This window comes from Astyanax mexicanus, chromosome 10 (assembly GCF_023375975.1).
Source record: "Astyanax mexicanus isolate ESR-SI-001 chromosome 10, AstMex3_surface, whole genome shotgun sequence".
NCBI lineage: Eukaryota > Metazoa > Chordata > Actinopteri > Characiformes > Acestrorhamphidae > Astyanax > Astyanax mexicanus.
The window spans coordinates 43,663,182-43,676,338 of NC_064417.1; the positions used below are offsets into that span (position 1 = coordinate 43,663,182).

General features: G+C 39.1%; 1 protein-coding gene across 3 annotated transcripts in view; it reads right to left on the reverse strand.

The window, feature by feature from the left end:
• The window catches only part of pigg (phosphatidylinositol glycan anchor biosynthesis class G), a 192,483-nt gene that overhangs the window by 104,955 nt on the left and 74,371 nt on the right, over positions 1-13,157 (reverse strand). For all 3 annotated transcript variants that reach the window (XM_022683537.2, XM_049484391.1, XM_049484390.1), the window contains one exon: positions 7,610-7,827. In XM_022683537.2, the coding sequence (XP_022539258.2) occupies positions 7,610-7,827 (218 nt within the window). The remainder of the gene's footprint in view (positions 1-7,609; positions 7,828-13,157) is intronic.

The window sequence follows — 13,157 nt, forward strand, 5'->3', positions numbered from 1 at the left end:
CTTAGGCAGGATGCGCCGAAACATTATTAAAATCACGTTAATATGTTCAGGGAGAATCATCTACTTAATCAAAAACTTTAATCGTTCAGTATGAATCGTTTATTTTACTTTTACAGATTATTTTCATGTAAAGCTTTATCAGCACTGCTCATGACTGAGCGAGCTGGTGAGTGAACCGGTGCTCGGAGTCTCTGTGGACTGTAAGTACAGGAGAAGAAGCTGTAGAAAAGGACAAGTCACTGCTGTGTTGTCCTTGCTTCACATCAAAGCCGTGCCAGTCAAAAGTGGAGCTTTGAAACACACACTCCTCTCCTCTTCACTCGGCTCAGTTCCCTCAGTCTGGGCTCCCTCCAGCCGAGGATGACTCTCTCTGGAAGCAGAGCTGGAGCCGAGGACAGTGTTTGATGAGACACCTCGATGAGTCGGCGCAACATCTCCACAACTTTTAACCCAAACGAAAAAAAAGAAAAATCAGAAACCGCCGGAGGGGGCAGAGGAAGTGTGGGCGAAACGGTCCTGTTGGTTTTTTAAAAGCCAGAAACACACACAGACACACACACACACACACACACACGGCTTAGTACTCACGATTTACATAAAAGCATAAAAATGGCCTGTATGATCATGCAGACTCTGACGCAGGGCACAACTTTAGAAAAAAACAAAAAAAAAACAAAAAAAAAAACAAGATATGAAGATCTACAAACTGTAAAACCACTAAGTTTAGATACTCTGAGAGTACCAAAACACAAACAACCAGAGGACATGACTTTCATCAGCTTCTTTAGCCAACTAAATGTTTGAACCAGTTGTGTTTTTTGTTGCTGTGTCATATTTACAAAAAGGCTCTATGCTAAGCTAATTAAAGAGGCCAATTTAGAGTATCCATTTTTGTAAAAGGAAACCAGAGTCTGAGTGAGCTGTTTTATTGCATATACAAAAAAAGTGTTACAGTGTTTCCGTATAGCCCTGCTTTAGTTACTGAATTTGCGGTTTCTGACGAATACAGGATTTCGGCTCTTGCTCATAAATATTCATAAATGCAAACATATTCTCTCTGAGAATGCAGCGCCTCTCTCCCCACGGCAGAGACATATTCAGAAAATCAATGCCATGGGGGAGCGGAGTAGCTTGCCCACGCTTGCCCACAACCCCTGCTATCCCCCAACCGTGCCTAGGTAAAACGCAGAATCAACCGGAGATCCAATTTAAATCTACAGTCATATGAAAGAGTTTGGGCACCCCTATTAATCTTAATATTTTTTTGTTCTAAATATTTGGGTGTTTGCAACAGCCATTTCAGTTTGATATATCTAATAACTGATGGACACAGTAATAGTTCAGGATTGAAATGAGGTTTATTGTATTAACAGACAATGTGCAATATGCATTAAACCAAAATTTGACCAGTGCAAAAGTATGGGCACCCTTATCATTTTATTGATTTGAATACTCCTATAAACTTTTTACTGACTTACTGAAGAACAAAATTGGTTTGGTAACCTCATTGAGCTTTGAACTTCATAGCCAGGTGTATCCAATCATGAGAAAAGGTATTTAAGGTGGCCAATTGCAAGTTGTTCTCCTATTTGAATCTCCTCTGAAGAGTGCTCATCAAAACAACTCTCAAATGATCTAAAAACAAAGATTGTTCAACATAGTTGTTCAGGGGAAGGATACAAAAAGTTGTCTCAGAGATTTAACCTGTCAGTTTCCACTGTGAGGAACATAGTAAGGAAATGGAAGAGCACAGGGACAGTTCTTGTTAAGCCCAGAAGTGGCAGGCCAAGAAAAATATCAGAAAGGCAGAGAAGAAGAATGGTGAGAACAGTCAAGGACAATCTACAGACCACCTCAAAAGAGCTGCAGCATCATCTCGCTGCAGATGGTGTCACTGTGCATCGCTCAACAATACAGAGCACTTTGCACAAGGAGAAGCTGTATGGGAGAGTGATGTGAAAGAAGCCATTTCTGCAAGCACGCCACAAACAGAGTCGCCTGAGGTGTGCTTTTGCTGAAATATTACTGTGTCCATCAGTTATTAGATATATCAAACTGAAATGGCTGTTGCAAACACCCAAATATTTGGAACTAAAATGAATAAGATTAGTAGGGGTGCCCAAACTTTTTCATATGACTGTACTTACACAAGATAACTAAAGTTAACTAGCTGGTGTAAACAGAAGCTGTAAGCTCTTTAGCTGATAAGACAGTGTCAGCTCTGCTGCAGCCCGGCTTTAGCTTTGTCTGTGGGCAGTCCTGAGCCAAGGTGGGTGAAGCCATGAACTCACGAGTTGACGTACGGTAGACACAAAGCTTTTCCTGATCGATTTGTTTTTCTGAACATTTTCTTTCACTAGCTACTGCGGACAATGGGAGGTTGTACCTATTGTACCTACAAAGAAAAACAAGAAAAAGTGGATTTCAGCGGAAAGAGACTTTTAAATATTATAAAAAAACATAAAATGCTGATACCCAATCCATTTAAAAAGCCCCGGATCGACCCCAAATCCCAAATCATAGGAGCGAATCAGGACATCAGGACATTTTTTTTTTTTTTTTTTACCAATTTAAGTACATTTTTTTCAGGTTCTTCTCTGAAATTACTCAAAGAACCCTTTTTAACTCCATCAACTTCCAAAGTACAAAACTACAAACACAAACAACTGCTTGTCAGACTAGAGACACAGCATCCGTCCTGCGATTCTCAAGACAGCGGCAGTCCTCCAATCTGCAAAGTCCCAGTGGCTGCGGGAGCTTGATTTTGTTTGCCGTTTTCTTGCTCTTTTCCACCCATCAAATGACCCATTTAAATGATAAACCTCAGAGAAAAGAGGAAAGAAAACAGTAAATCAAACATGCTTCTGTTGCCGCTTTTGGATTGCTTGTTCAAGCAGATGATGTGTGTGTGTGTTTGTGTGAATGTGCATGCACTGTTAATTCATTTGGGAGGCGCCTCCTGGGACGCGGGCTTCGTCTCACAAGTCTCAAAGCTCGGGTTCTTCCTTTGAGTCGGTGTATAATAGCGCACTTTCATAAATGGAACCACCAAAGAAAGTGCCTTTGGAGATAAAACGGACAAAAAGACCCCCATCACCAGGAGAGCAGCGCCGAACACGCTCCACCGAGCAAATGTGCTGACTTCTGAAACATCCGCACTTCATTTCAGAACGATAATTAAACAATACGGAAACAGAACACGACCACAGGGGGGTCTCACCTCTCTATACACAGCATCAGGCAAACAACTGCACTGAAACACACACACAAAAACACAAAGAGCTGTGGGGAAAATGCAGTTACAAACGGCACAAAGTATGTATTTTTACACTACAGGAGCGTTAACAACTGAAAAATAATAAGAAAAACAAATCAAAAATAAAAATGAAAACTTAACAATGTTTAAAACTTTAAAAAAGTTTCTTTTATTTTACCAAATTGAAAACCTTAATCAAGAGGAAGAGGAAAATGGATGATCACAAGCCATCAAACCAACATGAACTGCTTGATTTTTTTGCACCAGGCATGGCATAAAGTTATCCAAAAGCAGTGTGTAAGACTGGTGGAGAAGAACATGCCAAGATGTATGAAAACTGTGATTAAAAACCAGGGTTATTCCACCAAATACTGATTTCTGAACTCTTAAAACTTAATGAATATGAACTTGTTTTCTTTGCATTATTTGAGGTCTGAAAGCTCTGCATCTCTTTTGTTATTTCAGCCATTTCTCATTTTCTGCAAATAAATGCTCTAAATGACAATATTTCTCTTTGGAATTTGGGAGAAATGTTTGTCTATAGTTTATAGAATAAAACAACAATGTTCATTTTACTCAAACATAAACCTATAAATAGCAAAATCAGAGAAACTGATTCAGAAAATGAAGTGGTCTCTTATTTTTTCCAGAGCTGTATATACAAATTATAAAGGCAATATTGCAACAAGTGGGGTCAATTATTAATCACATCTTTTTCTTCCCAAGATTTAAGCAATCAGTAGTGGACATTAGGGTTGGACAGTGGATATCACTCTCTGTGATATAATTCCAATATCGACCGCCTATAAGAGTTAGTTATGATATTCAATTCATAGCTCAGCATTCAGCTTTACTCACACACACACACACAAACACAGGGATGAGAAAAAAATGCAGATTAAATTGTACAAACACTGTATCCTCAAACTGCAGGGCTGTTAACAGTTAAAAGGTGAACAAAACATTGGAAATGGTAATGATGTGCATGATAAGTACAGTACTAATTCATTTCGATGGTTATAAATGCATTATTTTTTTTACTAATTCCAATATAACTGCCCATTAAAATCATAATTTACATAGCAATTTTCCAGCTGGAGTGTGAAATTGCTTGATTGCATCCAGCTGACAAAAACTGCCGACAATCCCTCGTTACGAACAGCCACCTATGGAAAACAGAAACCTGCAGGAATCTGCAGTTCTGTGAAAGTGCAATCAATTATTAAAAGGCTGCAGTCTACACTGAGTCAATAAAAGCCCAGGAATCTTGGGGGCAGGGGAACATGTGATCCGCTAGAAATACCTCAGGTACTCCAGAGGCCTTCAGTGAGTCTCCACTGAACTGAAATGTCAACCAAAATCTATAAGGAGAGAAAACTATGCAGCTAAAGTTGCAACAAGTTAGATACAAAAAAAGTTAAAGTTTTTCATGACAATTTTGGTGTACTCTGAGTCTGAAACACAGGGGTACTATGTTTTCTAAGTATTTTGGCTTGAAATACATTGATTTGCCAAATGTCATGGGACAGAAACTAGTACTGTTTCCCATGAATTATGCCACGTCCCATTATCTGAGGAGCTCCTGCTGCTGTTCCTTGCAATATGAGTGTTTTAATCCAAGTAAAATAGAAAAACAACAGCAATTATACACTCAAAAGTCAACCCTAGAAATCTAGAATTTCCCCTCGGGGACCAAAAAACCAACCAACAAACCAACCAACCAACCAACCAACCAACAAACCAAAAACCAACAAACCAACCAACCAACCAACCAACAAACCAACAAACCAACCAACCAACGAACCAACAAACGAACCAACCATCCATCCATCCATCCATCCATCCGGAATGTTTGGATGTTTAGAGGAATGGAACCCTAAACATTCCTGAGTACATAATCATGTATTCAGTACAATTGATAAAACTCCATAAAACTCTGGATATAAGGTGAAAAATACTGTAGCTTGATCATTTTAATGCAAACTGAATTGTATTTATTTGTTAACTGGAGAAAGAAGGGAATTGTGTCTGATTTTAATACTGTAATGCCTTGGCTTGATTAAATTGATATTAAACTTGTGTCTTACTTAGAGCTTTTGAGAAATATTTCTTTTGAATACTTTTAATATACTTAATATATATTTTATATACCGTGATATACTGTGAAGTACTGTGATTCTTGACAAATACAGTGATATACTAACTGGCCCTATGTTGAGTTCAGAGAGGAAGAAAAATCTACACACTGCCCTGCAAGAAAAAAGGATGTGATTTATCTGAGGAGCTCCTGCTGCTGTTCCTTGTTTTTGGTTCTGGTTGTAGACTGCATTTCAGGAGCAACTTAAATTCAAACTAAAATTTCATCAAATCTACAGAATTTACTACTACATGAATGGAATGAATTTAGCTGAAAAAAAGCTGAAAAATATAATAACTGCTTCTGATTTTGCTGCATAGAGCACAGCAAATAAATAAATGGAAGAAGAAAATAATGTGAGACTGTACGTGAAGCTTGGAGTGGAGGTAAGGTGAATAATAAGCCAGTGGAAACCGAATGAAAAATAAATTTTATGAACCTAATTTTTCCTGTTATGGGAAACTCCAGAATGAATCTGTTTTGGTTTGCTTTTTTCATTCCCAACATTAACCCATTCATTTCTGGTTTGTGTCTTCATTATCTAAAGCAGTTCAGAGCCCTGCGGCGCAGGAGTCTGCTTTTCCCAGAGTTCTGCTGCCGGGTAATGATCAAGCACTAAATCAGGAGCTAAATCACCAGCGTCAGGCCAGGAAAATATGAATCTGCAGTGTGAGAACGGCTCCAGGGCTGGAGCTGGAAAAGCACTGGTCTACTCGATATTCTGCACCTAACCTGTATCTTTGGACTGTCAGTGTGTGTAGAAGAGCTTCAGTCTAGACACACCTGTTTATAACTCAGACCCAAATCTCTAACAGGCTGCCCGGCTCAGTCTGACGAGTTCTTCAGAGATCATCAGTGATGAGAATCAGTCTAATGAAGCATTTAGTGACCTGGCTGAAGGTTGACTGTGGAACAGGGGAGTCCTTCAGGCCAAAATTCACCATCCTCATCCTCGCATATTTCCTTGTATTTCATTAAAACTGTGATTGGAAAACGCAAACTACTTGTATGTACTTAAATTACGACATCATAGTATATATTGTCGCTGTCCAATGAAAAACACTTATCTCCGTTTGTGTTGATTTTTAGTTTACTACATAATTTGAACAGACTTATGCCATGTCCCTTTATCTGAGGAGCTCCTGCTGCTGTTCCCTGCAAAGTGTTTTTATCTGAGTAAAATAAAAAAAATAGAGGGCCAAAAAAAAAATAGCAGCAAACAGCAATTATTCACTGAAAATAGAGGAATGGAACCACAAATGTGTCTGAGTAAAGAATCATATATTCAGCACAAGTGATAAAACTCCATAAAACTCTGGATATGAGGTAAAAAAAAAAAAAATACTGTAGCTTGATCATTTTAATGCACACTGACTTGATTTTTTTTAGTTTATTGGAAAAACACAGACATTTTAGCTGATTTTAATACTTAATACTTTAATGTCATGGCTTCAAGAATAACATTAAATTAAGGTTAAAAATGGTCCCTTACACTGTTCCAAAATTTCTTGATGAACGGACCAATAGAAACTCTTCAAAATTCCCTGGAATAAACTCTTTTTACATTGACTTCCATTGAAAGTTTACAAGATTTTTCTCTCTCCTGTAAAGTTGCTGTTTTGGAGATAAGTGTTTTTCATTGGACAGCTAATGAATTAGTGCCCATTCCACCAGTACATAGCTTTATCCATTATCCATGCTTTCGAGCGCAGCTTTTAAACCCAAATCCTCTAGTGTTTTGGGGAATGTGTGTTTTGTAGAGTGCTCCCCATGCTTGGCTACAATTACTTCTTAGCATAGCTTAGCTACCAAGCTAATGAATTAGCACCCGTTCCTCCAGTAAATAGCTCACAGCTTTTTGAAATATATTTAATTTGATCTATCTTTCACCATGGATATTTACATTGAACTCTGTTCCTAAATATGCCAGACACAACTAAGAAAATTACCTGACTAAAACCCTATAATAGGGAATGATGTTTCTGATGTTGTACAATATCTTTAATGAGATACTAATGAACCAGTTTGCTAGGGGTTGCTATGGTTTTATTAGGTTGTTTGCTACAGTTCCCAGGAGTTTACCACGGTGCAGATAATGTGTTTTCTATAGTGTTACAAGGTTTTTGATAAAATATGTCTGAGGTAAATCCAAGACAGTTGCTGGGGTGTTGCTAAGGTGTTTTTAGTGGTTGCTGTGGTGTTGCTTAGCGCTGTACCTGCAATACGAGGATCATCCCCACAATCATGGAGTAGATGTCGTATTTGCCCAGCTGTTTGCTGAGTGCTGCACTCATGGCTTGGAGGGCCTCCAGATACTGCTTTAACACTTTCTTTCCCATGTTTCCCAGAACCTCTGATGCATTTCCCTCCATATACAGCTTCATCCAGTTCCCATGAGCCTTTTCAGCCACGCGGAACTGCTCATAACCATCCTCTGTTTCAGAGAGAGAGAGAGAGAGAGAGAGAGAGAGAGAGAGAGAGAGAGAGAAAGAGATAGAGAGAAACTTATTATTGAGGTAAAACATTTAGCAAAATATGCATCTACATTATATGGACAAATATATTGAGACACCGGCTCTTTTATTGTCTTTTTCAAATTACAAGGTGTTAAAAAGTACATTTATCTAGCTTTTGTTGATATAACTGTCTTTCAATAAGATTTGTGGATCACTGCTGTGAGGATTTGATTGCATTTAGCAACAAGAGTGTTGGTCAGGATGTTGGATGATTACCACCCCACCTCAACCCCAACTCCACAACTCCACAAAAAGCCAAAAGTATTGATGCCAGTCCTATTCTGTTGGCAATATTTTGCCAAGAAATTTTATAGATGTCCTTGAAAATGAATGAAAATGAATGAAGTGTGTAAAAAAAAAAAAAAAAAAAAAAAAAAAAAAAAAAAAATTAAAATAAAGACCGTATTTTTCACACTATTAAGATCCTTAAATTTTCTCAAAAATCGTCAGTATGCCTTACAATCAGATGCATTCAAATGTATAAGTTTTACCAGTCAGCTTGTAAGAAGCAGTAAAGCTTTATAAAGCATTATAAAGGAGTTTCAATTTAGTTCTTCAGCACCAAGACTTGAGCAGTATTAGCATTAGCTGCTAACCATGTTAAGAGCTAGCTCTTTTGCCATTCAGAGGTGAGCCTTATTGGCCTGTAGCCTGCTGCTAACCACGGCTAGCACTGCTGCAGCAGCATTAGCATTATCTGCTAATCGTGATAAGTGCTAGCTCTTTTGCCATTCAGAGGTGAGCATTATCGGCCTGTAGCCTGCTGCTAACCATGGCTAGCACTGCTGCAGCGGCATTAGCATTACCCGCTAACCGTGATAAGTGCTAGCTCTTTCGCTGTTGAGAGGTGAGTATTATCAGACTATAGTCTGTGTGTTTACCATTTAAAAAAAAAACAAGCTATGTGGGACAAACCGCTGGCTAATATCGCCCTGGCTTACCGGAGACCTGCACTGATACCTGCTGAATCAGAAGGAAAACATGGCGACACCCCTGTTCCTTACTAGTGTCGCACAATTTGATTTATAATCCAGTGTAGCCTTGTGTATAAAAATAGACCAGAAAATTTACAGACATTTATTGATAAGTGCACCTCATAATCTGGTTGCACCTATACGCTAATTACAACTGAAAATCAAAAAAAAAAAAAGAAAGAAAAGCGCCGAAGCTCCAACTGCCTGACTGTCGGGAGCTCCACGGCGCACATGCAGCGTGGCAGTGGCAGTGGCGGCACTGATGCGTTTGAGAGCAGACAGGAGAGCCCAGGGCGATCTCAGCAGGCAACTCCCTGAGTGCTAACAGCCGTGTCAGCTTCACACAGCACACAGCAGGTTCACACCGTACCCTACCGTGCAGAACCATTAGCGAAGTACACCTCTACAACCCCGTCACGCAGCCTGACACAATCACCCACTGGACACACGCTAGCAGTGCTCACTGCAGATAACCTCACCGGGAGTCTCAGTACCAGTACCCAAAACACACACTCACACACACACACTAGGGCTGCAACGATTAACCGGCTTAATTGACAACATCGACTAAAAAAAATTGTCGACATGGAATTTTATAGTCGATGCCTAGTTAATGGGTGATAAAATAGATAACAAAGTAAAATAACACAATAAAATTAGAATAGAACAAAATAGATAAAGATAAATACACAAAAATAAAAAAATAAAAAATAAAAAAATAAATAGGGAGAGTAGGCAGGTAGCCTAGCTAGCCAGAGTGCAAGTTTTGCTATAGCAGCATGATAGTGTGAATTAAGAGCATCCTGATTGGCCCCTCCTCAAGAATATTTGGCCAATTAGGTTTCAGTATGGGTGTGAATTGCAGCAAGTACAGTACAAGTAAAAAATACATATTCTAAGTGTTCTAGCAACCAACCTGTATGAATGTTTCCAATAATATACTTAGTAATCTTTTGTTTAATATACGTATGTCAAACTATCAAAATGTACTGCACAATTGGTCTAAATATTAACTTGGGGGATAAATATTTAGCTGTCCTCACCAGTAAGAAGGACATATAGAGGGCATGACAAAAAAATTTCGTGACTAATCAACTAAACTTACAAATTATCGTCAGACTAGTCAACTACTAAAATAGTCATTAGTTGCAGCCCTAACACACACATGTGTATACATAGTGGCTATAAAAATATATGGCAGCATGGTGGTTTTAAAGTTAACATGTTTGCCTCCCAGCACTGGGGTCTTGGGTTCAAGTCCCTTTCTGGGTGGAGTTTCCATATTCTCCATGTGTCTGCGTGGGTTTCCTCCGGGGACTCGAGTTTCCTCCCCCACAGTCCAAAAACATGGAGATCAGGTAAATCGGATACTCTAAATTGTATGTGGTATGTATGTAAGTTTGTGTGTGTATAAATGTAAATGTATGTATGTATGACTGTGTGCCCAGATATGGACTGGCCCTCTGTCCTGGGTAAATACTGTAGTGCCCGATGCAGTCCTCCAGGTGGACGGTTGTTTCCGGTTGAGAGTACACTGTGTGCTATTGGCTGTCGCTTTTCACTGGTGTGTGGATGAGTGCTAAGTATAAAAGATTGTGTGTAAAAAGATTTGATTGTAAAGTAGTGCTGGACAATTTTCACAATTAATTCGGATTACAGTTTTAATGCGATTTTTTAAATGGAGTAATTGCGATTTTACATCTTTACATACAGACATTTTATCTTTTTAATCTAAAATATCCAAAAATGCTACTCATACATATCTGTAGTTTCATTTTTAATGTGCGGGGGAATCAATTAAAATTGATAATTGATTTTTTTGTGGGAAAAAAACGTCCTTGGGGTTTCTAAAAAGACACTATATAAGTGAAATTTAATTAGTTCATTTATTAATTTAAACTAAAGGAAGAGAGCAAGACGGTAACATAGACATGGAGGCACCCAAAAACACTGGCATCCACCCACTCCACCATCAGCAAACCTGAGTGATCACATGCGGTGGGTTATAGTGAACAATAGCACCAGCATCTCAGTTTACCACCATTCCCTATGTCCATGAACCCCTGGATCTGCAGCCTTTATCTAAGAGAAAACATTAATTACCAAAAGATTAAGTTTTTTTGTTTAATCTTTAAGATTAAGACTGTGATACATATTGTGATAAATTGCTTTAGTATCAATTATTCAGTTGTTTGACTTATTCGGCTAAACACTAAAAGTATTTTAGCCCAAATCATCTACTGTTATCCTAAAAAAAATGGATACATCCTTAAAGCGGACAATCTCTTTTATTGCTTTTCTCAAGAGGACGATTCGTACGTACTCCAGAAAGGCTGTGCTTTTCATGGCAGGGTGCATCCTATTTTTACAAGTCATCGTAGCTTAGAACAATATATTAGGTATTTCCGAGAGGGGGTGCTTTTCCTGGCGGGGGTCCTAAATTCAGCACAACACCAGCACTTGTCTATGCATAAATCAGCTGTCCAGTGATCTGGCGGCAGTTTGAACAGATGCGTTGGATGATCTCAAATGTGTCACAGGAGGCATCAGACCTTTCTAATTGTGGTAAAGTGAGTGGGTGGGGTTAACTGAATTAGCTAAACAGAGCAGAAAACTGGGTAAAACTTGTTTGTTAGGGAGCCATCCAAAAAAACAAACATATCTTGGCCGATAGCTCAATTTTTGCCTCAGGGAAACCCTGCAATACTCCCTTTAGCGGCAGCTCTGAAATTCACACCTTGGCCGGTTTCTTTCTTCCCAGCCCTGCTGATCTCCAGCTCCACAGAGCTCCACAGAGTACGGCTGGGTTTGAATAATAAGGGCATTATGGTGATGAATGGTGGCTCTCATTATGTTGGCGAAAGGAGCGCGAGAGCAAGATACAACCGCCTGGAGTCAGGCGCATGAATCAGATGGCAGAAACGCCGGCCAATCAGCCGGGACTCCCACCTGAGGCGACCAGACCGAGCAGGCCGGCTCGCTGCTGCGGCGCTAGCTGAGCTGAAAGCCAGGGTTAAACCAACCCCCCCCCAAAGAAAGTTCCACGAGAGGGTCTCGGCCACTGAAGTCAGATTTTTCATTAACCAAGCCAAGCATAGCTGCCTCATCGACCTGACTATTCACGCTAGCTGGAGAAAGAAAGCCTGCTGGGATGATGCAGATGATATTCAGTGCAGTCTGCTGCAGGCAGGGAAGATACTGAGGCTGCTTTACAAAGCCTAGGTTGCAGTTCAGTGGTAGAATTGTCTTGTGAAGACTCCTGCTTAGTAGTCTATTGGTCACACATATGAAATGCCATGTCAGACGTAAGTTACAACAGATCATCTGCAAAAAAAAGTCAAATATGAAACAAGGACAATTGCTTATTCACAAGTTTTTTTTAATAATCTGGCTTCACAAATCTGGTCCCAGCATCCACCAGCCTCTGGCTTTTCTAAGCAGCTGCCTAGCACAAAATAATCATTGGCTACAAAGCAGGAGTACACTATACAAAGATGGCAACGTTTTGTCAGGGTAGCCATATTTTCTGTGTGTTATATACTAGATGTTTATAAAGGAGACTAAAGAAGTTAAAGACCAAGAAAAAAAAAAATTCAATGCCCATTGTTCTATTTGTAAACTAGAAAATCTTTTCCTGCATCCTCACAGACATAAAACAATTAATGATAAAGTAAAATAGGACGTTTTGGCTGAAACTGTTAAGCATGGGGGCGGATGGATCAGGGTTTGTGACCGGTGGCAAAAAATAAGAAAAAACTTGGGTAGGAAATATTACATCACCAAAAACCAGCAATTTTTGGATTCTGCAGCAAGATTTTTCTTTTTTTTTCTTTGCTATGGCTTTCACTACTCCTACCCCCTACCTGAACATCATTTAACATCTCTGGATAAACCTCAGAACAGCCGTTATGCAAGATTGTCCAATAATCTCATTGAACTAAAAGACATTTGCAAGTATAACTGGAGGAAAAAAAAAAAAAGAATTAAGCTGATTAGTCGGCTATAAAATGTACAAAAATTCAAGCAGTTCAGTTTGGTTTGATGGCTTGTGATCATCCATCTTCCTCTTGATTATATTGCAGAGCTTTTTTAATTTTGTAAAATCAAAGAAACTTATTTTAAGCGGTCTCTTATTTTTTTTCCCAGAGCTGTATATGTTTGCATCATATGTACAGGTAGCCTTGCAAAAATACAAAAAAAAATAAGATGAAAAAAAGTCATAAATTATTTGGTTTGGTTATATTGTTCAGTTCTACACCCACGAGTGGCGTAAA